At 38.7% G+C, this 26,182-nt stretch overlaps 1 protein-coding gene across 16 annotated transcripts in view; it reads right to left on the bottom strand.

Annotated features, from left to right (window-relative positions):
* Positions 1-25,815, bottom strand: part of DTNB (dystrobrevin beta) — a 215,950-nt gene extending 190,135 nt beyond the window's left edge. For all 16 annotated transcript variants that reach the window (XR_005797200.1, XR_005797199.1, XR_005797198.1 and 13 more), the window contains exons 1-3: positions 25,748-25,815; positions 16,217-16,297; positions 10,187-10,400 (exon numbers count right to left, since the gene is read on the bottom strand). Coding sequence is in view for 13 of the 16 variants with exons in the window: in XM_040496241.1 (XP_040352175.1) it covers positions 10,187-10,400; positions 16,217-16,297; positions 25,748-25,814 (362 nt within the window). In the remaining 3 variants the exon portion in view is untranslated. The remainder of the gene's footprint in view (positions 1-10,186; positions 10,401-16,216; positions 16,298-25,747) is intronic.
* Between the last annotated feature and the right edge of the window lie 367 nt (positions 25,816-26,182).

Here is a 26,182-nt window from a genome sequence, read left to right on the forward strand (position 1 = left end):
TGTGTCACCCCTCAACTATTATCAGTAATGTGTGGTCCCTTAATTCGTCATCTCTCAGATCTACTTTCCAACCATTTTCCTATTTGTACAGCCACACAGCAATATCCACACATAATCTCCCACCCATCGCACCGTGAATCTTCTCCCCTTTCTGCCTGCATGCCCTTTTGGGGTGTGCTAATATGTGTGCGCGTAACATCACATGCTTTATTGAGGGTGAGGGGAAATCCATGTACGTGTCAATGTGTAACTCAAGAGGATAAAGGGAACGTATAAGCAAGGTGGGGGGTGTTTTAAGTAAGGAGAAAGGAGCGGTATCTGAGATTAAGGATCATGAGGACCTACAGACAGAGAGATTTAGGAATGACGCTTACTGAACATGTTTAAGAATCTGTTTATAAATATATAATTGTGTATCCTGAAAATGGGGCAGTGGGTTCAAGTCTGAATTACGAACTAACCTTCCCACTTACAATGCTTACAGTTTTAGGCTCACAGTTTCAACCATCAAAAGGTTTATTCAACCTTTCAAAAGTAAATACTGATATAAACAAATTAAGAAATGGTGTATTTAAGGATACTTTAAATACTTACTAAAGATACTGATGTAAAATCTAAGTATAATTTAGCATACAGAAATAATCACTTAATAAAATTAGTGAAAGGGTATACTCAGAATTCTTGCTGAAATCACGTTATTTACATTTTTCTCTTCAAACAGAAAGAATCTTAGCTCCCCCACCTCTCAACTGTTTGCTTAGTAGGCCAAACGTCAGCATTTACTCCTTTGCTCTGAATGCTTTTCTTGGCACTGGGTTCCTCAGTCTACTTTAAGCCTAACTAAAACTTCCTGCAGCTGCCCCCAAACAAAGCAAAGGGAAAGTGTCACTATCACTGTGTTCTCTAGGGTTGCCTTATCGCCCCTGCATTCTTGCCTAGAATTAGAGGCAGCAGAGAGGAGCTGCAGCCACTTAGCAGCCTAACACCCTGTGATTATGTCCTTTATCTAATTGATTCTTTCTTCTTGGAAAAACTCAGTCTCAATCCTTCCCAGCAGACACCTGAATTTAACCTGTATACAAGTCAAGTTACATTTAAAACTCAAGGGTTAGCTGCCCTTGGTCGTGGCACACACAACCTCCCCGACACCTATGTTCTCAGTCCTTCCGAGGTAAAATCCAAGTTCATCCCAGAATCCGTTGTCTTCGAATAGGATTCGGTTTTATCACCAAAAAAAATGTGGTTCAACTGAAAATCTGACCTATGACAGCTTCAGAGTTAGTAGGTGAATACTTAATAAGTAACAGTAGGGGGGCACCTGGGTGGCACAGTCGGTTAAGCGTCCGACTTCAGCCAGGTTACGGTCTCGCGGTCCGTGAGTTTGAGCCCCACGTCAGGCTCTGGGCTGATGGCTCAGAGCCTGGAGCCTGTTTCCGATTCTGCGTCTCCCTCTCTCTCTGCCCCTCCCCCATTCATGCTCTGCCTCTCTCTGTCCCAAAAATAAATAAAAAACGTTGAAAAAAGAAATTAAAAAAAAAAAATAAGTAACAGTAGGGGTGCCTGGGTGGCTCAGTCAGTTGAGCGTCCGACTTTGGCTCACGTCATGATCTCACCCTTGAGTTCAAGCCCCGCGTTGGGCTCTGTGCTGACAGCTCGGAACCTGGAGCCTGCTTCGGATTCTGTGTCTCCCTCTCTCTCTCTGCCCCTCCCCTGATCATGCTCTCTCTCTCTCAAAAATAAATAAATGTGAAAAAATTATTTTAAAAAAACAAGTAACAGTAAATATTAACCCCTGCATAAAGATACTAAAATGAGAGGGCAAACAGGTAGTGTTTGTTGAGGATGATGGGAGTAAGGAAACTTGTTATTTTAACCCCACCCAGAGTCTCTCCAGGGAGCACCCTCCCTCGGTAAGAAATATCATGCCTCTCTTTCTCAGACTTCCCTGCATGATTCACTGCTACAGACCTATCATTTTATGGTCTGACAATAAACCATGCACATGACTTCTAAAAAGAGTTCTTATTATCCAATACTGAGAAAACACCACGATGAGCTCCGTGCCAAGCTAAGCAGACAGTGAGTCACCCTGAGTAAACACTGCTATGTTTTAACATGCAGGCACCTTCAGAAGCCTCGCCGTCCTCACCTGTGCCCTTTCGCTGGGAGCTTGCTCATTTCAGTTCAGCAAAGTCTCAAATTCTACCTATTTTTAAAAAAATATTTAAACTAACCTAATCTGGATGGTGTTTATAGCTTTGCGCTAAGAAGAACTTGCTATGCAAATTAATACTTTTGAAAACAAGACTACAGGGGGCATTTTTTACTTAAGAAACAAGCTGTTTCTACATCTTTAACAAACAATTGTGGCTGCTGCCAACCATAAATTAGTACTTCTCACATAAAAATAGACTTCTACTTTACAAACACTGCTACTAGTCCAATTACCACATGCAGCTAAAAGTAAAAGAACATTTCTTGTTGATTTTCAAAAACTCATATTTTTCCAATTAATCTTAATTTACAAAACTTCACAGTGAATGGATTATGCAATAATCACCTGCAAATCAAGAATCCATTTGGCAAATGTCAAATGGCTTAATCAAGTAAAATCAACTTAGAATATTATTCAGTTTTATCACAATCAGAATGCCTGCTAATTCTCATTTCAACCTTACAAATATTTATTAAGAATTCAGCATTGTGTTTATCAAGTAATCAAAGTATAAGGTAGAATCTCTGCTCTCAAGGGCTTTCAACCTTATTTGTACACTTACGAAGCAGTTTAGAGCATTGTATAACTTAAGGTCAAAATAATAACACAGACAAATACCATAGGTCATCAAAGGGATAAAAGTGGGGTTGGTGGTAAAAAGGAAGGCTACAGAGTATATAAAAACTTGAGCGGGGTGGGGTAGGGGTTGGGGTAAGTATGCTTGGAGAGAAATGGGAGCATATCATATTAGAAAAATTGAGAAGTGCCTCAAGTAGTTTACTGAGAGCTTGGTATGTACAGGGAATCAAGGACTGATACCATTAGAAGTGAGGAGTACGAATCTCGTTCAAAAACCACAGGGAGTTTTGGAAGGTTCTTGAGGTGAAAAAGGTGTCTTAATCACATTAATTTGGAGGTACCGAATGGACTAGAGATCTCTCTGTTACTACCTCTCTCCTCACTTTCAGAGAAACAAAGGCAAGGAAAAAGTAACACACTCAGAAGAAGCATGCCCTTTCTTGCCTTTTCTTAAAAACAAAAACAAAAAATAGGGGCACCTGGGTGGCTCAGTTGGTTAAGCATCCAACTTTGGCTCAGGTTATGATCTCACAGTTTGTGGGTTCTAGCCCCACATCAGGCTCACTGCTGTCAGCATGCAGAGCCTGCTTCAGATCCTCTGCCCCTCTCTCTCACTCTGCTCCTCCCCTGCTCATGCTCTCACTCTCTCTCTCTCTCTCTCTCTCTCTCTCTCAAGAATAAACATACATTTAGGGGGCCCCTGGGTGGCTCAGTCAGTTAACCGGTTAATTGTCCAATTTCGGCTCAGATCATGATCTCACGGTTCTTGAGTTCAAGCCCCACATCCGGCTCTGTGCTGACAGCTCAGAGCCTGGAGCCTGCTTCAGATTCTGTGTCGCCCTCTCTCTCTGCCCCTTCCCCGCTCGTGCTCTGTCTCTCTCTCTCTCTCAAAAATAAACAAATATTTTTTAAAAAATTTTAATAAACATTAAAAAAAACAACAATACAAAAATAAACACATAAAAAGGAAACAGTAAGATAAGGCCAAAATAATTAGCAAAAAATTGTTTTTCTGAAATATTAGCTAATGGTCAAACCCTTTTCAGATCTGCATATCCTGGAATCAAGAAGATTCTTTGAAAATTAACATGAATGCATGACTTCTCTTGAAAGAAAAGCTACAAAATAATGAGTAAGTGATGGGAAGAGTAAGTGAACTTCAAGTTCACTCATTTCTGCTCCCTGAATAATCCTGGCACCAAGTACTCAGACTGTGACTCAGTGAACCAGTTCTGGTGACACCATCAAGACAACCACCAGGCAGTGTGGGGGACGCAGGGCAGGCAGGTGGGCTGTCCTCCTCCTGGTCCACCAGAGCAGCTGTTTCTCTCCATTTCACACAAGGTTTCTGCTGAGGATTTCATCTTTTTAAAACACCCCAAATCCCTACCTCATTCTCCACCAACCCCCGGAAATTTCCTAAAGGAGTTATGCTCACATCCTTGCAAGAGTTAAATGTGCTGCTTCTGTGAACCCCAAACTCTTCCCACTCAGTCCTAGTTCTCTCCCACTTGTATTTGGCTGTATTTTTTCTTGCCATCCTGAATCCATCTGACAACAAGCAGAGATAACAGTAAATACTGCACATAAATATATCAAGTATTTATGCCTCCCAGGATATGATAGTTTTCCTTAAAAATCACAAATGAGGAAGACTGTAACCTAATGTTATCTTTTTCAGCAACATCCATTCCATAATACACTAGCTGGGCATATTCAAAATTAAGGAATACAACTGCTTTATTTAGAATGAAAGAGTTTGTTTTTGCTTTGTTTTTTTTATATTGTTTTGTTTTTAGCATTCAGTATTAAGAGGAAACCATGGAAACTTTTAAATATGTCCAAATTGTCAGAGCAAGACTTTAAAACAGTTCTTAGCCATATTTCCAAACTACACAGCAACTTCTTCCATATTTACCCATCAAAATTAGATACATAAAACTCATGACACTAAAGAAATCTTTAGATTGTTCAAAGTAGCAACAGTGTTTTATACTGCTCTTTTAGATGGTAAACAATAACTCTGACCTTTCATTAATATGTTCAATACTGATGTATTTTGAAGATTTTATCCAAACCTAGTTTCATTAGATGTATGATTTCTTTATAGGTTTGTTCCATTTAAGGTGTAATTTCATTCCATTCTAAGCAGTAGTATTTCTTGGAGCAAAGCTGAGGGAAAATGGTACTGCAACACATTAGAATGTAGGCACTGGAATATTTACATATGAAACAATGATACTTGAGATCTGCTTCAAAGAAGGCATGAAAAGAGGGAGGGTGGAGGTGAAGATCCTGAGGATACAGATGAGGTAAGTTTGGGGATGTGCTGGTAATTACTGAAGCTGAGTGATAGATAGCTTGAGATTTATTATAATATTCTTTCTATGTTTGTAAATATTTGAAATTTTTCATTAAAAACATTTGAAGAGAAAGATATCCTATGAAAAGTAAATGGAGAGAACATATGTGCAACACATATAACCAAGAAAAAACTGTCATCGAGAGTCTATGAAGAGCCCCTACAATCAGTACAAAAAGAAAAAACAACATGCTAGAACGACAGGCAAAAGACACGAAGAGGCATTTCACAGAAGTAATATATTTGGTTAAGAAACCCATGAAGACATGCTTGATAATCAAGAAAATGCAAATCAAGACAATGAGGTATCACTTAGCAAAAAAACTAAAAAGTCTGACAATTCTAAAACTTTCAGAAAGAATGTGGATTGAAAGGATCTCTTATGCACTGGTATAATTTGTTAAAATAATTTGATACTATCCTCTAAAGCTGAATTTCATGTACCGCACCTCCCCCCCACCCCGAATTGGCAATTCCATTCCTCAGTTTAGGACCAAGAGAGCAGTCTAGAACACTTGTACGCATGAGCCAGGACCCTCCAGGCAGTGCTGTTTCCCGCAGCAAGAACCTGGAGAACACGACAGGTACAGTATTACAACAGAACGTTGTGCAACAGCGAGAATAACTGAACTATGGCTACATGCAACATGAATGAAGTGTTACAATATATTACAGAATGGGGGCATTTGGGGGCGCCTGGGGGTGCCTGGGGGCTCAGTCGTTTAGGCAGCCAACTTCGGCTCACATCATGATCTTGCAGTCCGTGAGTTCGAGCCCAGCGTCAGTCTCTGTGCTGAAGCCTCAGAGCCTGGAACCTGCTGCCGATTCTGTGTCTCCCTCTCTCTGACCCTCCCCCGTTCATGCTCTGTCTCTCTCTGTCTCAAGAATAAAAAAAGTTAGGGGCGCCTGGGTGGCACAGTCGGTTAAGCGTCCGACTTCAGCCAGGTCACGATCTCGCGGTCCGTGAGTTCGAGCCCCGCATCGGGCTCTGGGCTGATGGCTCGGAGCCTGAAGCCTGTTTCCGATTCTGTGTCTCCCTCTCTCTCTGCCCCTCCCCCGTTCATGCTCTGTCTCTCTCTGTCCCAAAAGTAAATAAAAAATAAATAAAAATAAATAAATAAATAAATAAATAAAATAAAAAAAGTTAAAAAAAAAAACATGAAATGAATGAGAAAAGTAAATGAGGTAATAGTACAGACAGCCAGACAGCATGAATTTCTTTTTTACAATTAGTAAAAATAATTAAAATTAAACAACACTGTGTTTATGCCTATATACGTGGGGAAAAAACTGTTAAGAAGAACACAGTAACGCAAAATCAGAATCGGATTCACTTTAGTTATGTGCAGGTCAGTGGGATGAGACAGGAGAGATAAACTTAAGTTATTGCTAATGTCAAGTTCCTGGGTTAGATAGTAGGGCTCATGATGTTTATTACCTCTAAGAACGAATGAGGGAAGAAAGCACGTGTAAAAAGATCAGTTAGAAGCCCCGGAAGCAGTCCAGGCAGAAGATGACGGTGGCAGGCTGGGTGGTAGTAGGGCCAGAGAGATGCACACAGACCTGAGCGAGTCAAGATGTAGAAATGGGGGCACCTGGGTGGCTCAGTCGGTTGAGCATCCGACTTCAGCTCAGGTCATGATCTCACGGTTCGTGGCTTCGAGCCCCACATCGGGCTCCGTCTGAACACTTGCTCAGAGCCTGGAGCCTGCTTCAGATTCTGTGTCTTGTTCTCTCTCTCCCTCTCCCCTGCTCATGCTCTGTCTCACCCTGTCTCTCAAAAATCAATAAATGTAAAATTAAAAAAAAAATTTTTTTTAAACAGATGTAGAAATGACAGGCCTTGGTAACTGGCATGGAAATGGGAGTGGAGAAGAAGGAAGGGTGTAAGTGATTCTCAGGTTTCAGATTTAAGGAGCTGGGTGGAGAACGGGGCCATTTAACAAGAAAGGGAGCCACAAGTTTATGATGCTCAGTGAGCAGTTTCGGGTTGACACGTAGCTATCTCCTTCATAGCTAGTCCAACCACACCCCCCACCACTGTGAGGCATCATGTAATGAGGGGAAGAATTTAACCACTCTACTCCAGAGACACAAATCCTGATCTGTTTGAGCTAAAAAGCATCACATCTACACATGCATGGCCCAAATGCACATTTCTGGAGGGAGGCTCATATACTTTTGTTTGGTGTTGAAAGAAACCAGCTCTCTCCCGCTACCCTAGACTTGAAACAGGAAGCATGTAGTAGCTGACAGCAGGCATTTTTTGATGTAGCAAAAGGATGAAGCTGATACAAGAGGAGGGCAAAACCACAACCACTACGAAGAGAAAAATGGAAGTGAGAGCTCTGATGCAAGAAGACAGAGGGCTGGCCTGCCTCTGGGCCTCTGGGCTCCTTGGTGATGTGAGCATATTCGCCCACTGCTACAAAAGCACACGCGTCAGTGGGCTTCCTACTGCTTACAACTAAAGACGCCAACCTAACACAGACTTTGGTGATGGAAAGGGAGTTTGCAAATCACAAGCCCTAAATAATGGAATTGGCTCAACTGAAGAAGAGTAAGGAAGAGTTCTAGTCCCTCAGCATCGCCTGCTGTACCTTCAGACCAGACCAGATGACTACCACCAATATTATTATACTAAAGACCTGATAAGGAAAAAAATGAGGCTACCCAAGTGTTTTGGCTATTCCTCATAGCTTTTACTAATGTCCTACACACAGATGTTTACAACATTGTTCTCTGTGTTTTAGTTGTCAAATATAAGATAGTGTAAATCCTCAGCAGAAAAAGAAAATAATTCCTAATAAGATACACACTTGAGGAACAAAGTCTGGATCCTATTTGTTTCTTACTATTGTTTTACAGCCTTACAATGTATTTTAATTGTAACAAAACACGCTGGCCAAAATTTGACTGTAAATTCAGAGGTAAGGGAATTTAAGAATAATCAAATTAGTGCTTCAAATTCTAACTTAGGAATTATAAAATATGAAATCCTGAAAATATTAATTAAAATAAAGAACTAGAGGAGTGCCAGGGGGGCTCAGTGGGTTAAGCATCCATCTCTTGATCTCAGCTCAGGTCTTGATCTCAGGGTCGGGAGATCAAGCTTCACGTTGGGCTCCACGCTGAGTGTGAAGCGTACTTAAAAAAAATGAAAAACTACATACTCTACATATCAGAGGCACTCTCCAGCCTAAGTAATAAAGAGGCCAATCAATACAGAGACTAATATTTGAAATATTTCACAAAATGCTACGATTTTCAAAAATAAAATTCCAATAACCAGATCCTTTCATTTTTCCAGTATGTGAAAGCCAATCTCAAATTACCAGAGAGTGAAACAAGATGTTATCATATATACATATACATACATATGTACGTTACGTACGTACATATATATACATATGTATACACAGGCGCACACGCGTGCACGCGCACACACACACTCAAGATTTCAAGGTTAGCAGTGATATAAGGATTTATTGATGCCTATGGCCAAAGTTTTAAATAGGATATGATGTGAGAATTACCAAATTCACCACTGTCATACTACAGTCCTTCCTCTTCTTAACTTACTCATCTTTCTTTGTTTTTCCTAGTTCTCTGTAGCATGCCCTTCTATGCATTGTCTTCATATGATTTACTGTTTGCTTACTGTTTTCCGTTGTCTCCCTCTGGATGTGTCTAGCCATCTCTGAATATGTCCCAGAACCTCTGCACCTTCTGCTCCTAAGTTGGGTATTCCTGTTCTCTCTCTTGCTGTCTCTTTGCTCTGCCTTCTTCCTTCCTTAGCCATAGTACTTAACTTATTTGATATGGTTATAGAATCAAAGTTTATATAATTTCTGCTTTATCATTGTTTAAAAGTAAGATGACTTTTATTTCTGATTTTGTATAAAAAAAAAATTATTTCTTGAATTAATTTGTATTGTGCAATCCTGAACTGATTTACTCACTGAGTTAGTGTCATGATAAGTGCTGCTTATTCACCACAGAATAACATTTTTACTAAGGTCTTTGTATCCAAAGAGTCATTCCTTGGACAATATAAAATTAACCTTATGGATTCACTAATCTAATTACTAACAAAATGGCATTCAAATTCTGGGACTTATGTCTCATGTGTACTCTTGTTTTAAAAATTCAAATTTCCTAAAATAATTTTCTATTAAATGGATACAATATTTAATTTGATAACATCTTATAAAAATGTTATAAATTTAGTGAGTGCCTATGTTGTGACTTGACTTTGTCACCTGCAGAGTTTTATCAAGGCACAGAATCTTCAATATTATGAAGTATAATAAATAAAAGCATTTTACAAATGTATAAACTCAAAGTAGGTCTACAGGGAGAAAAAAATGAAGCAGAAAGAATTAACCCATCCAAAGTGGAAGGTTGTCAGTATAGCAGAAATCAAAAATCTAAAGTCTTGGTTCCCGCAATATAAACATTAAATTCTATGCTTCCATCATTTATGATTTCTTTTTTGCTTTTTACAATACTAACTTAATTCTCTATGAATACAAATATAGCCAATTATTTGTTTTAATTTGTAGTACATTTAAATAGTTTTCTTCTAGTGTTATAAGGTGTATAAGGTAATGTTCTGCACTGAAAAAAATTAAAACAGCATCCTAAACATAAAGAGAAGAAAACAAGACTAGAGTCAAGGGGCATTTACTATTCCAGAGTAAAGAAAGGTTAGCTTCAAGGTCAAATAGAAAGCCTCATAATCAAATTCACAACTTAGCTATACTTCTCTGGATAGAGAACAGCTATACTAAGGTACTTACAATGTTACCAAACACTATGTCTCAGTGTTGTGATTCTCCATAATTTTATGCAGTTTAATATGTGATAGTAAGTCACTCTGGCATTTAACCAGTCTTTAGAAGGAACTCCTATGGAGTAATTTCCCTTTTAACTGTGATTCCAAGTTGACAACTCAGCAAGACACTCTGGAAGAAGGATGACTAAGAGACAAACATTCTTAAAATGAAGTAAACATGTAAGGTACTAGCCTGTCATATGCAGCAATCATAAAGTTGAGGAGGAGGCTGATCGACTGCTCCACACTGATTTGGTGAGTAGAAGGAAGGCGCTTGTTCAGCTGGTAGTAGACAGAGGAGATGACAGTTTCGAGGCGGGACACGCTGATCTCAGTGGTATGGTCCAGTGTATTAAGGCCATTGTCTCGGAAGGCTTCAATCATGTTCCAGATATCAACAAGATGGACTGAAACACAAAGAAAATAAATTGTCAACAACTTAAAAGTTTTATTTCACCAGGAATATCTAAGAACTTTTCATTTATTTATATCTAATAGAATAGTGAAAGGAGGCAGAATAGGACCCCAAAACATGCCACTTTGGCATAAGGATTATTTTGAGCTAAAGACACTTGAAAAACAGCAGGTGCCAAGAAGGTCATGTTAAACTCCTCTTTTTTTCCTGAAAGCAGGAAATAAACTCCCAAGTGAAAGATGCCCTCCTTATTCCAAAGGGAAAGAAACATTCTTATCCCCAGAGACAGTGAACTGAATCCAAGAGAAATCTGCATAGACTTTGTTAAAATAACCCTTATCTTCCTTGAGTCTCCCCATATATTTTAGTTACTTTTCCACAACTGCTACTCCTTCCTTCCTAGTGTATCAGCACTGATGCCTCCTCACCCCTTCAGTTCTTCATTTTCCTATGGGAGCTCCCAGGTACAGGAAAACTCTGCGTGCAAAACTGCCAATCTGTCTATGTCCATTTAATTCTCAGGCCCAGCCAGAGACCCTAAGAGGGTAAAGTTTTGCTTCCCCTACAATAGCATCAAAAGTATATATTGTAAAATTTAACAGAACCTCAAGGAGACAAATTTCACAAGCTTAGTGGGAGAAATTAACACATTTCCCTTAGTAAGTGATAGAGGAAACATACAAAAGCATAAGTGCGGATGTAGACAATTAAGAGTAGGCATAAAGGGCACTATATGAATTACTGCCCCTAGTGATTAGAGAATATGCTTTATATTCAAGAGCGCAAACCACCTGTCTGAAAATTGAGCTTATCCTGGGTTATAAAGCTAATCTAGGCAAATTTCAAAGGATTCAAGTAATATCAACCATGTTCTTTGATCAAAATGAGATTGTCAGAAATCATCAAAAAAAAAAAAAAACACTTTTCAAATAAACTTTATGTTCAGAAATGAAGAAACACAATACTAGGGGATGTCCTTAATCTGATTAAGGGTATTTACAGAAAACTGCAGCAAACATATTACTTAAAAGTAAAATGTTGAAAGCTTTTCCTCTGATATGTGAATAAGATAAGAAAGGCTCACCATCAAATGTAAATTGGTATGGCCACTGTGGAAAACAGTATGGAGGTTCCTCAAAAAATTAAAAATTAAAATACTATATGATCCAGTAATTCTACTACTGGGTATTTGCCCAAAGAAAACAAAGACACTAATTTGAAAATATATATGCACCTCTATGTTCATTGCATCATCATTTACACTAGCCAATATATGGTTGCAACCTAAGTGTCCACCAATAGATGAATAAATAAAAAGGATGTGGCATATATAGAGAATGGAATATTACTCGGCCATGAAAAAGAATGGGATCTTACCATTTGCAACATGGATGGACCTAGAGGGTATTATGCTAAGTGAAATAAGTCAGACAGAGAAAGACAAATACCATATGATTTCACTTATACGTGGAATGTAAAAAACAAATGGACAAACAAACAAAAAACAGAACAGGCCCATAAATACAGAAAACGAACTAATCCTTGCCAAAGGAAAGAGGGTGGGGGGATGGACAAAATGGGTGAAGAGGAGCGGGAGATAACAGGCTTCTAGTTATGGAATGAGTAAGTCATGGGAATAAAAAGCACAGCATAGGGAATATAGTCAATGGTACCGTAATAGCACCGTATGGTGACAGATGGCAGCTACACTTGCGGTGAGCATATTGTAACATACAGAGTTGTAGAATCACTGTGTTGTGTATGTGAAATAAATGTAACATTGTGTAGCAACTACACTTCAATTAAAAAAAAGGAAATGCCAACTATCATCATCTCTATTGTATTTTGGGTCCTAAACCAAAATAAATAAGCAGTAATTATCCATGTAAGTTTCAGAAATGATGAAATTTAACTGTCATTATTCAGAAATGACAAAATTCTACACACAGACTATCAAAGTTTCTCCAGATAAATTACTAAAACTGATATTTGAGTCTGGAATGATTGCTAGATACAAGTCAAGATATAAAAGTCACTGTATTTCTATTAGTAACAGAAAATGAAATTTTAGGGGTGCCTGGATGGCTCAGTCAGTTAAGCATCCAACTCCTGATTTTGGCTCAGGTCATGATCTCACAGTTGTGAGACTGAGCCCAGTGCCAGGATCTGTGCTGGGTATGAAGCCTGCTTAGGATTCTCTCTCTCCTTCTGTCCCTCCTCCAGTTCTCTCTCTCTCTCTCTCTCTCTTTCTCTCTCTCATTTAAAAAAATAAAACAAGGGGCGCCTGGGTGGCTCAGTCAGTTGAGCAATCGACTTCAGCTTGGGTCATGATCTCATGGTCCATGGGTTTGAGCCCCACATCAGGCTCTGTGCTGACGCTCAGAGCCTGGAGTCTGCTTCGGATTCTGTGTCTTCTTCTCTCTCTGCCCCTCCCCGGCTCATGCTCTGTCTCTCTCCATCTCTCACAAATGAATAAACATTAAAAAAAACCTTTTTTAATAAAATAAAATAAAAAAGAAAGAAAAAGAAAATTAAATTTTATATACTATTTATAATAGTATCATAAATCATCAAAAATTTACGAATAAATCCAATGGAGGAAGTGCAAACATCTCCACAAAAAACAAAAAAAAATTATAATTTAACTGGCAGAAATTAAAGAGCTAAATAAATGGAGGAACATACCATGTTCATTGGAGGAAATGTCAATATTAGAAATATGTTGATTCTCCCCACCTTAATCTATAGATTCAGTGCAGTCCCAACAAAATGCCACAGGGCTATACGTTAAAATAGGATAAATTTTACTATATGTAAATTATAACTAAAAAGAAATCAAGAGGGGAACCTGGGTGGCTCAGTCAGTTAAGTGTCCAACTCAGTTTCAGCTCAGGTCATGATCTCACTGCTTCACAGGTTCAAGCCCCACATCGGGCTCTGTGCTGGCAGCATGGAGCCTACTTGCGATTCTCTCTCTGTCTGCCTGTCTCTCTCTCTCTTTCTCTCTCCCTCCCTCTCTTTACTCCTTCCCCACTCACATTATCTCTCTCTCAAAATAAATAAACTAAAAAAAAAAAAAAAGTAAAGATGGAAAAAATCCCAGCAGTGTTGTTTTATTGTTTCTTTTTAGTAGAAATTGTTAATTAGATTCTAAAATTTATATGAAAATAAATATAAAAAGACCAAAACTGTCCCAATATTAAAAAGAAAAACAGAACAGGGGAGCCTGGGTGGCTCAGTCGGTTGAGCGTCTGACTTCGGCTCAGGTCACGATCTTGTGGTTTGTGAGTTTGAACGCCACGTCGGGCTCTGTGCTGACAGCTCAGAGCCTGGAGCCTGCTTCAGATTCTGTGTCTCCTCCTCTCTCTGCCCCTACCCTGCTCATGTTCTTCTCTCTCTGTCTCTCAATAATAAATAAACGTTAAAAAAAAATTAAAAAAAAAAGAAAAGAAAAGAAAAACAGAGTAGGAAGACTTGCTCTGATATTAAGACTTATTATAAAGTTATAATAACAGTTACTGGTAGGATAGACAAATAGACCAGTGGAACACATGAGTCTAAAAGCATATGCGGAAACTGCTATGAACATTTTTTTTTAATTTTTTTTAATGTTTATTGATTTTTTTTTTTAATTTTTTTTTCAACGTTTTTTTTAATTTATTTTTGGGACAGAGAGAGACAGAGCATGAACGGGGGAGGGGCAGAGAGAGAGGTAGACACAGAATCGGAAACAGGCTCCAGGCTCTGAGCCATCAGCCCAGAGCCTGACGCAGGGCTCGAACTCACGGACCGTGAGATCGTGACCTGGCTGAAGTCGGACGCTTAACCGACTGCGCCACCCAGGCGCCCCATAATGTTTATTGATTTTTGAGAGACAGAGACGGAGCACAAGTAAGGGAGGGGCAGAGAGAGAGGGAGACACAGAATCCAGAACAGGCTCCAGGCTCTGAGCTATCAGCACAGAGCCTGACGCAGGGCTTGAACTCACAAACCGTGAGATCACGACCTGAGCCGAAGTCGGATGCTCAACCGACTAAGCCACCCAGGCGCCCCTGAACAATTATACATTTCTCCTAATGAGTATGAAGAGAAGATTTGGAGGCAGTGAAGAAAAAAGGATAGTTTTTTCAATAAACCATGTAAGGGACAATTGAACATACATATGGATAAAACTGAAATTTTACTCCTACTTAAACTATACACCCACAGAAAAAAAATTTTTCAGGTTGATTAAAGAATCATATGTGAGGGATGCCTGGGTAGCTTGGTTGCTTAAGTGTCTGATGCTTCATTTTTTTTTTTTTTTAATGTTTATTCATTTTGAGAGAGAGTACAAGCAGGGGAGGGGCAGAGAGAGAGTATCCCAAGCAGGTTCTGTGCTGTCAGCACAGAGCCCAACACAGGGCTCAATCCCACTAACCGTGAGGTCACAACCTGAGCCCATATGAGCCACCCAGGTGCCCTGAGTGTCTGACTCTTGATTTCAGCTCAGGTCATGATCCCAGGGTCGTGAGACTGAGCCCCACATCAGGCTCCACACTGACCATGGAGCTTGCTTAAGTTTCTCTCCCTCTCCCTCCCTCCCTCCCTCCCTCTCTCTCTGTCTCTCTCCCTAGCTCACGTGTGAAAAAAATCATATGTGACAAAATAAAGCTTCTAGAACAATGCATCTTTTTACTGTACATTACTAATGCCACTAGTCTGTTTTCAGACTCTCAACACTGCAAACATACACTACCATTTCCCAAAAATAATTACAGGAAGAATTATTAAAACGGTAGTTGCTCTGATAGTGATTTTCAAACTTTTTTACCACAACCCACAGAAATATATTTAACACACACACACACACACACACACACACACACACACACACACACGTCTAAATATATAAAAAACAAAAGTTTCACAAAATGCTTTGTCTTACCATATAATTCGTGTTCTGATTTCTTTTCTTTCTCTTTTTTTCTCTATTATGTGCTTTAAAATCTGGCTGCAGCCCATCAGAATGATTTCATGAACCATTAGTGGGTCAAAACCCATACTTTGAAAAACAATGCTTTGAGAAATCAGAGACTTCAGTTTAAGATGGCATGGTAAACTCCCTAGAGAGAATTTCATACTAGGACTTTTAAGTAACGCTTCAAGTAGGGTAGAAGTATTTAGATGTAAAGTGACTTACCCAACATCATGTGTTTATAGTAAATGCTAAAACCAGGACTAAACTAAGGTTTTTCCAATTCCAAAGCCAACGTTCTTTCCATTACACAAAACAGTTTTTCATTAATACACACAAACAAGAAAAGTGAAATAATTCTGTCATAAGTTAATCTTCATGGAAATTAAGAAAGATTCTATATCCATGTGTGTATATCTATGTATCCGTACATACACATATATATTTTTTATTTACTTATTTTATAAGTAGCAATTGTGGAGTGATTACTTATAGAAAAGGCTGATTCATGTTGAATTCATTTTAATCAAGAAAATTAATTTATCACACCTCTGTCAAAATACTGTTTTTCTTTTCTTCCAGAAGCTGATTAAAGAAGTGAGAAGGAGAAAGCAATTCTCCCACTTAAAGAACATTAATACTATGCCAGCATCGAAACCAATTACATTATTGAATTTAGTAAACATTTTGAGGGACAAGTCCTTTCCATGAGAAAGCTTACATTTTAATAAACATTCAAGACAAAAATAATTCAATTAACATTACAGGAGGACCAAAAGATACTAAAACCTTTTATTTATATTATTGAGAGCACTATCCAGCTATCACAGAAATTAGTGAAAATGACTTACGGTTGCATCGCTTTTGTACAAATCGTAATTTGCAAGCTGTTCTATAAGTTGATAGTCGTATGACATCAAAATTCTGAGCACCTGAAAAAAGGGCAAACAACATATGTTCAACTGGACTTACCATTTAATTTCTAAATACTGGGAAGTGACTCTATTCCACAGCATGGGCACAGGCTATATATAACATGGCAACTAGGCTTTTCTTCTGAGAAAACAAAAGGGGTAAGGAAGGGTCAGGCACACTTTCTTCATGCCCACTCCATGCCCAGCACCATGACAGCAGTTCTGCCTATATTATCCTGTCTGCCAGCCTAACAAAACTCGGAGGGAGAACACTCATAACTAGAGTGAATCTTTCCTTCAATACCACTTGTATGTAGGGAAACTAATGTGAGAAGCTGGGAAAGGAAAGTTCCATCCCCAACTAACCAAACAGAAAGATTACTAATCTGATCAATCAGACTGTACACCATGTTTACCACTGGAGAAGTAACCGTACAAAAAAGTCAGCACATATGGTATATAACTCACTCTCTTTCAGGTTCTCTCTCCAGTGCAGTTAGAGTTAGATTTAGGTACTGCAAAATGGAATAGAGCAAGTATCACACAAGTCCAAAGCGAACTGGTTGAGGGAAATGGGAAACTCCATAAGCTCCAGCCCAGTCTGCCAGAAATCTCTACTCTTAAGTTCAAGGTGCTAGTCAAGAATTAATTATCACTGTTTTCCTTTGCCATTTTTTTTTACGCTGTGAAAATATATCCCTCTAAACCCAGTGGAAAAAGGAAGTAACAGTGGGATGGCACAGGATTCAGACATTCTAGGGATCCCTGGCCATAATATCATTTTTAAAATCTAACAACAGTCTGAATCCCAAAATAATTTCTACAAGTCAAGATATAATCAGTAACTTTAGAACTTTATTAAAATCTTATTGTACCAACATTCAACCATCCAGGTTCTCAAACTTCTGATACATTTACCTTCTTCTGAAGCAGTCCTCTTGCCAGATATCTATAAGGAAAACCCTCATATACTGCTCTAAGAATAGCCTTCACTTTTTAAAAATGTCCCTTATATAAATGTCATATTGATTTCCTGATCAGAAAATATGGTAGTTTGGCACATAAAAAATAGAACAGAAAGTTCCCAGTGAAGAAGCTAAAATGATTATCCCTTTGAGTATTCTGAACTAGAAGAGATTACTGTTCATTTCATTATCATTCATTTTGAGAATACTTCATTATAAGAAATACACTAAATGTCCCTTTAATACTAATATGTCAGACAGTACGTATCAAGCTTATCAAGAAATGGTACAAAAAGTCCTAACTAAACACACAGGCAAAACTCTAGCCACAGGTGGAGAGCCCGGTGAAGCTCCTGGATAGATAGGAGACAATCTAGAAATACTGAGTAGCCAAAACGTAGAGGGAAAGGATAAGAAAGGATTAACTCTTCTTTCTTTATTATGGCTCTCTTCATTCATGAGAACAGGATATCAATCTCTATTGTATAACCAAATCCCAAGGAAAGCAAAAAATCAAATGGGTGAGTTTCATTGTATCTGCTTGTATCAGAGTCTCCTGGGGAACCTGGAATCTTCAGTCTAGAGAGTCCTACAATCAAGCTAGGTTTGGGAAACCTAACTATCCAACTCAACTAAAAGGTCTGGCTCATGCAACTCTTAAATTCCACCTCACACCCAAGCCCAATCAGTATGGGCTACATATAATTACCCAAACATGCCAAACCCTCTCATCTGAGCCTTTGTAAGTGCTACTTACTGCTCCAGCCCCTTCTTCATCACATCACTGAACCGACTCAGCCTAGATATCATTCCTCCCAGATCTTTTCCTGGACCCACCTCCCCACCCTCCGCCGAGCTGCCCCAGTCATGGCTCCTACTGCCCTATCGTTCCTTATGTCCATTTCCAGGAAACTAAGTTTGATGAAGACAGAAACCATTTAATTGTTGTGTTGTTCACTATTATATGCCCAAAAGTAGGACATACTAAGACTAGTTCCTGAAATATTTGCTGAATGGATAAATAACTGAAAATTAGTAAGTTCTATGTCACTGGTATAAAAGACTGGTCTGCTTCCTCCCAAAAATATACCAAGTAAAGTCAAAGTATCAGACAAACTATACAATTTTGGAAAAGCTGATAAAGAGAGATGATAAAAGTAGTGGGAAAGCCAACTCCTTTCTCCAGGTAAACATGCTGATACATTTAGCCTTCTTCAGATAGATCACAGGATTCCAAACCATGTTCGAGGGAGCCATAGGATTTGCTGGAGGTGCTCGGCAGACCATGGGAGGTGCAAGGAGGTAAGTGTATTTTGTTAGAAAGGCCTCTAACTGATGAGATGAGAAGAGAAGGAGAAAGGAGAGAAGAGATTACAAACTGAATAAATATAAGTATAGCAACATTTCTGAATTGCCCCGAAAACTTACAACCACTTTTAATAAGGAAAAAAAAAACTTTTCAAGAGAGTGAGTCTGAATAAGTAACAAATATAAACATAAATGACTTCCTTATTTTTTTTTTTTTCCGGCAGTACAATTAGAAACCCTAGGGACCAGAGATGAAGCCAGAGGTCCCAGCAGAGAGGAAGGTACAGACCACAGAGTGGTGACTTCTCAGGGGGTGAACTAAAAAAAAAAAAAAGAAAGAAAGAAAAACGATACCACAAAGGGAAATGGTAGAGACACATGGCTGGCTCCACCTAGATTTAGATTTAAATTTTATTTATTTATTTTTTTAATTTGAGAGAGAGAGAGAGAGAGAGAGAAAGCATATGTGCGTGGGGGATAAAGGCAGAAAAGGAGAGAGAGAATCCTAAGCAGACTCCACACCACGAAGCCCATTGTAGGGCTCAATCCCACAACCCTAGGATCATGACCTGTGCTGAAACCAAGAGTCAGATGCTCAATTGAGTGAGCCACCCGGGCACACCTATATTGAAATTTTAAAAGCAAGCAAAGAAAGTGATAGTCAAATAGATGAGACAAAAGAAAAACTGATCATACAAAAGAATTATAAAGTCTAACTTGTGGCGTTAAAAAAGATAATGCTTTGGGGCGCCTGGGTGGCGCAGTCGGTTAAGCGTCCGACTTCAGCCAGGTCACCATCCCACGGTCCGTGAGTTCGAGCCCCACGTCAGGCTCTGGGCTGATGGCTCGGAGCCTGGAGCCTGTTTCCGATTCTGTGTCTCCCTCTCTCTCTGCCCCTCCCCCATTCATGCTCTGTCTCTCTCTGTCCCAAAAATAAATAAAAAACGTTGAAAAAAAAATTTAAAAAAAAAATAAAAAAAATAAAAAAGATAATGCTGAGGCACATGGGTGGCTCAGTGGGTTGAGCGTCCAACTCTTGATTTCAGCTCAAGTCATAATCCCAGGATCATGGGATCAAGCCCTGCATCAAGCTCTGTGCTGAGCATGAAGCCTGCTTAAGATTCTCTCTCTCTCTCTCTCTCTCTCTCTCTCTCTCTCTCCCTTCCTCTGCCCCTCTCCCCTACTTGCTCTTTTCCTCTCTCTAAAAACAGAAAATCAAAAATTTTTTTAAATTAAAAAAAAAGTTAATACTAAAAGTGGTGTATCTTTCATAAAGGAAGTACTCTAAAATATTATATTCCAGTATTACTTTGAACAAAGTTATAAATATCAAGCTCTGAACTTCATTTTAATTGACATTAGAATTTCTAGGGTAGCCACAAAAAGAACAGGAAAAGAATACGAAAACTCACAACCAAGAAGAGGGAAAAGTAGAATGGAAGGAAGGAAGTTCAATTCATCTAAGGAAGGCAAGAAAGGAAGAAAAAAAGAAAAAAGAAAGGACACATTTGAAGCACAAAGCAAGATGGATGAAAAAATGAAATCTATCTGTATTCATAAAAAAATTAAACAGAATAAATTCTTCAGTGAAAAAGCAAAGACTGTCGGTCACAAGGGTAGTTGTTAAATAGCTTAGCTTAGGCTGTTTCCAGGGGATACACACAAAACATAAGGATACAGAAAGTTTTGAAAAGATACTATACAAAGCATTCTAACCAAAGAAAAAAACTGGTGCAGCCATATTAATAACAACAAAATAGACTTCACAGCAAAACACATTACTAGAAAAAGAGGGTAACTACATAATGACAAAATATTTGATCTCCCAGGTAGATGTAACATTTTAATGCATGCGCATCTACAAACAAAAGCTTCAAACTACTGACAGAACTAAGGGGAAAAAATTTAAAATCTATGATCAAAGCAGAGATTTTTAACGTCTTTTAGTAATTAAGGAGTCAAATCCATAAGGACCAAACAGATATGAATAAAACATGTAACAAGTTTGATCTAAATAATGCAGAAATCATACACATTATTTTCAAGCACTCATGGAATATTTACAAAAACATGTAACAAAAAAGATCGCCAAATTCAAAGATTCTAGAACGTCTCTCATTCCCTGATCCATATCCCAATTCAGCTAAGTATTTTTTTTAATTCAAAGTCATTTATTTGCAATTTTTTTTAAAAGAGTACTCTAAATAATTCCTAACAAATAAGAAAGCACAGAGAAGTGATCATGAAAATGGCATATATCGGAACACATGGAGCACAAAAATAGAAAATCACAGGAAAGAAGTTCTTAAGTGCTTATATAAGAAAGAAAAAAGTGTTAAAATAAGCAGTTGGAAAAAGGAACAACAGAATTGCCTAAAAGTAGAAAGAAGAAAATAATAAACACAAGAGAACAAAATAATGAGGAAGAAACAAAATACATGGAGAGGACCGACAAAAGCCAAAAAAGTTCCTTGAAAAGACCAATAAAACTGACAAAATTCGGGAAAAGAAAAAACGAAATCACATTCTCTGAGACTGGAGGGAGGCCTGACGCCAGCATTTTATCACCTGACCTAGAGAGCTTTCACTTTACCTCCAGAGTTGCAAACTACAGTTCTAACTTATCACCTTTTTCTTAGTAGTTTTATATCATGTAAGAATTGTAAACTACCAAATTCCTTCTATGTAATTTATTCCAGTCTTCTTTTAATAAATATTTATCGAGCTACCGGGCCTACTGGGATGAAGAGATGTGATCCTAATTCCCATAGTGCTTAGTCTACAAGAGAAAATATTAAACAAAGAAAGAATAAACTAATTTCACTGCCCTTCATAGTATGGAATTTAAATATATGATCTAAAAACAGAAAAGCTTAAAAAAAAAAACAGAAAAGCTTAAGAAGATTATAGAAAAATATAACAATGGTATAATAATAAAGCCACACAACATAAAAAGAATACAACCTATCTAAATTATTAAATTATTATGACTGCTTTCATGCTATAACAGCAGAGTTCAGTCGCTGTAACAGAGAACTCATTATATGGCCTCCATATCCTAAAATATTCACTTTCTGACCCTGAAAGGAAAAGATAGCTAGCCCTAGCACTATATTTACAGAATAAAGGAGAAATACATTCATCTCAAGAGAAGCAGGAAACATCTGATAAAATTTGATACTCGTTCATAATTTAAAGAAATAATAAATAAATATATAGAATAAAGAAAATAATAGTTAATAACTCTCGGTAAATTAGAACCTAGAAGTAGTTCCTTAACCTGATAAAGGGTACAAAACCTGCAACAAATATCATTTTAACAGTGAAATACTACATGTATCCCCATTAAAGTACGAAACAAGACAAGGGTGGCTGTTATCCGTCCCGTTCTTCCTGTTCTTATATCAGAGGTCCTAATGAGTAGGGAGGTAATGAAAAAGAGGTATAAGAATTTCAAAAACAAGAATTAAAACTGTCTTCGTTTAAAAATAATATAATCCCATAGAATGTACAACATCCAGAATGGACCCTCATGTAAACTATGAACTTTGGGTTTTACAATTTGTCAACACAGGCCCGTCAGTTTTAATGAATGTACCCTCTCGTGGGGGATGTCGATAATGCGGGAGGCTGTACATGTGTCGAGACAGGGAATAGATGGGAACTCTCTGTGCCCGCCTCTTAATTTTACTGTGAACCTAAAACTGCTCAAAAAAAGTGAAGTCTCAGGGCGCCTGGGTGGCTCAGTCAGTTAAGCGTCCGACTTCAGCTTAGGTCATGATCTCGTGGTTGTTTGGGTTCGAGCCCTGCGTCAGGCTCTGTGCTGACAGCTCAGAGCCTGGAGCCTGTTTCAGATTCTGTGTCTCCCTTTCTCTCTGACCTCCCCTGCTCATGCTTTCTCTGTCTCTCAAAAATAAACATTAAAAAAATTTTTAAGTCTCTTTTAAGTAAAAATCTATTAATTACCCTTTGAGAGTAAGAAAAGAGTGGAGAAAGATCACTGGATTCAAACTTGACATGAAATCAACCCAAAACCTAGAGGGTAGAACTGTATGATAAGGCTGGCAAAAGATGATTTCTGCATCCATAGAAGGGAATAATGCTGGAGATTTGGGGGGAGTAGGAAATGAGAGAGTAGGCCAGATATCACTGCCACCAATGCAATTCTTTGCGTGAAAAAACAGGAGAGACAAGAAGCGATACCAAACATCTCCCAAACTGTCCAAATCCTTGAGTTTGTTACAGAGAATAGTAATTTATCCAGGGCTCATATATCAGAATAATATTCACTAAGCAGTAAACCCAGTTCTTCACAGAACACCCAATTTCTATTCCAAATATTGACCGTCACTGTACTCTCTCACATGCCCATGTTTGTTCCTGAAGCCACCCCAGGCACTTCTTTTTTATTTTTTTAATGTTTATTTATTTTTGAGAGAGAGTGCCTGTGAGTGGGGAGGGCAGAAAAAGGGAGGACAGAGGATCCAAAGCAGGCTTGCAATGACAGCAGAGAGCCCAATGCGGGGCTCAACACCACAAATTGCGAGATCATGACCTGAGCCAAAGTCAGACACTCAACCAAGTCACCAAGGCACCACCCCCACCCTCCCCACTTCTTCTTCTTCTTCTTTTTTTTTTTTTTTGAGAGAGAGAGGGCGCAAGTGAGTGAGGAGCAGAGAGAGAGAGAGAGAGAGAGAGAGAGAGGGAGGGAGGGAGGGAGGGAGAGGAGAGGAGAGAGAATCCCACAAAGGGCAGAGAAAGAGGGAAAGAGAGAGAACCAGAGCTAACCCGAAGTGGGGCTTGAGCTCACCCAATGCAGAACTCAAACTCATAACCTGAGCCAAAGTCAGGTTAACCAGCTGAGCTACCCAGGCATCCCCCCCACTCCCAGGCCGGTACTTCTTAATATCAGGAATTATCATTTATTTCTTTGGATTCCTTATTTTGCCTGTTTCCCCCTTGCCAAAGTGTAAGCAATATGAGGATAGTCAGGCACTACGTTTTGTTCTCACCTTAACCCTAGCACTTAGAACAATTCCTGGAACATAATAGATCCTCAATAAATGTGTTAAAAATTAAATAGAAAAGATGACCCCTATGCTGAGCCTTGAACAGCGAACAGGAACAACGAGACAGATGAAGGTGAGCCGAACAGCATGAGCAAAAGCACAGAGACATCAAACATATGATCGATGTGGGAAAAGCCACTTCAGTATGACCGGGCAGTGACACCCATGGTGTGTGATGGAAACCGGGAACCTATGAACCGAGGGAAAAAGAGGCCAGGAGAGCCTTGCCAGGCATGGCCAGGAGCTTGGACTTTCTTGGGAAAGCGATGAGGAGCAACTGAAGGGATTTATGAAGGAAGTAACACAGATTTTTGCAGTTCAACTGGCAGCATCACGGATCACAGATTGGAAGGGGTTGACACTGGAAGAAGGGATCCGAAACAGATTGCTTTGAGTTCAGAAAAGTAACAATGATAAAAATATTAAACACAGCTAATCACATTAAATACCTACTATTCTGTGTCCGTGTTAAAGGCCTGACATTATCTCATTTAATCTTGACAATAATTCTATGAAATAGATACTACTCCCATTTTATGGACAAGTGTAGTAGCACAGAGATTAAGTAACTCACCTAAGATTATACAGCCAGAAAATGAGGGAGCCAAGATCCAAACACGGATAGTCTCACAGCAGAGCCTGGATTTAAAGCCATTAAGGCATGAGAAATTCAGGAGTCCCTTAAGAGGTAAAACTCAGCAGCACTTTGTGATTTCTTTGGAGGTGGAAGGTGAGGTGGAGGGAAGTGATTGCAGGGTGTCTGGCTTGGATGACTAGCAATTAGAGACTCAGAACTACAGAACTCCTTAAAGATCGCCCGGACTGACTGCCCACCCAATGCCACAAATTTCTTCTCTGACATCTTCCATACTTCTCTAGCTTATGCTTGACAGGACAACATAGATCTCAGTTAAGTCAAACTCTGCCTCCCGTTACTAAGACTCTTAAGATTTAAAATATCTTGCTTGTTGAAAGAGGCTTCTGAGACTTTATCTACTGATTTTTACTCTGTGATATGCAGAATTCTAGAATTCTACAAGTACCTCAGGGGCTATCTCAGGCAGGGCTCCTGCCTCCCCTCTTCAACCAAGCAGTACCAATTCTACGACACTCTCGTGTTGAGGGTCCTTGTAAGATCTCATTTTTTAAAAAGAGTACAATGCTTTTAAAAGCAATCATGAACACTGGTACAGACCAATAACCCTATTTCATGGCAAAGGAATTTGTGGTCCACCAAGTATGAATGCACGAGTCAAGGTCACATAGACAAGTAATCGGAGACCAAAATAGTCATTCAAATACTGGGAAATGACCCACTTCTCTCGGCCATCTTTCTCTTTGAGTTTTATAGAAGAATATAATTTTTTAACAAGATTTAAAACCGTACTGTAAAGTAATATACCAAACTATACATTTGTACTTTTAATTATTCCTATAGCTCTAAGTTTTAACACTTAGTCCTCTATACCTCAGAATCTGTATCCAGTGTAACTTAATTTATATAATGTATTAATTATTTATCACCACCTGCAAGCTCATGGTAACAATGGAGTTACAACAAGACGTCTAAACTGACTGGTGTGCCTTGGGACACCTGGCTGGCTCAGTCAGTAGAGCATGTGACTCTTATCTCAGGGTCATGAGTTTGAGCCCCAGCTTGGGTATAGAGATTACCTAAAAATAAAATCTTAAAAATAAATAAATAAATAAATAAACTGACTGGTGTGCCCTAAACTCATAGATATGCTAGGTAACATTTCTGCCTTAGTATTCATGATCTTACTTAAGAAAGTAATTCAAGTCAGGGCACCTGGCCAGCTCAGTCAGAAGAACATGCAACTCCTGATCTCGGGTTTATGAGGTCAAGCCCCATGTTGGCTGTAGATATTTAAATAAATAAATATGTAAAAAAAGAAAGAAAGAAAGCAATTCAGGTCAACTCAATTACAATATATGCTCTGACTTGAGGTCCTTCAACTCCATGATTCTTCAACTCCTTTTTTTCCCTTTTCTGAAGCTTGGAATGTGCTAAGGATTCAAGATGTGACTTGATCAGGAAAAAAAAAAAAAAAAAAAAGGCATCCCCACACATACAAACAAGGGCTCCAGAAGCACTCAAGACTCACGCATTTCTATGAACAGCTGCCTCTTCTCTGCCATGGTCTTCCGCTTGTTCCCACTTTCCTCAATCATCCTAGAGACAAAAAAAGATACAATAGACCACTGTAATTTGACAGTTCAACCAAGAGCTTATCATTCTATTATGAAGAGGTCCCAAAAACCAAGTTGTATGTGCACATTTAAGACAGCATCAGTAAAAACAAAGTGGAAGCCTGATACAGAAAAAGACAAATAACTGTCCTTTTATTTATCTGACAGCTTCTAAAATAATTACAAAGTTAATAATTAAATGAGCACATACATTTGCTTCCTGTGCTGAAAATATGGAGCTATGTCTTATTTCTAACCTTGATTATTTTCTCTGCAGAGTCCTGGATTAGCTGAGACAGTTTCCCACATCCCTACTGTTTTACAAAGATAAACATGTTACTAAGTATAAC

The sequence above is a fragment of the Herpailurus yagouaroundi genome, unplaced genomic scaffold (genome assembly GCF_014898765.1).
Source record: "Herpailurus yagouaroundi ecotype Mexico unplaced genomic scaffold, PumYag 188, whole genome shotgun sequence".
NCBI lineage: Eukaryota > Metazoa > Chordata > Mammalia > Carnivora > Felidae > Herpailurus > Herpailurus yagouaroundi.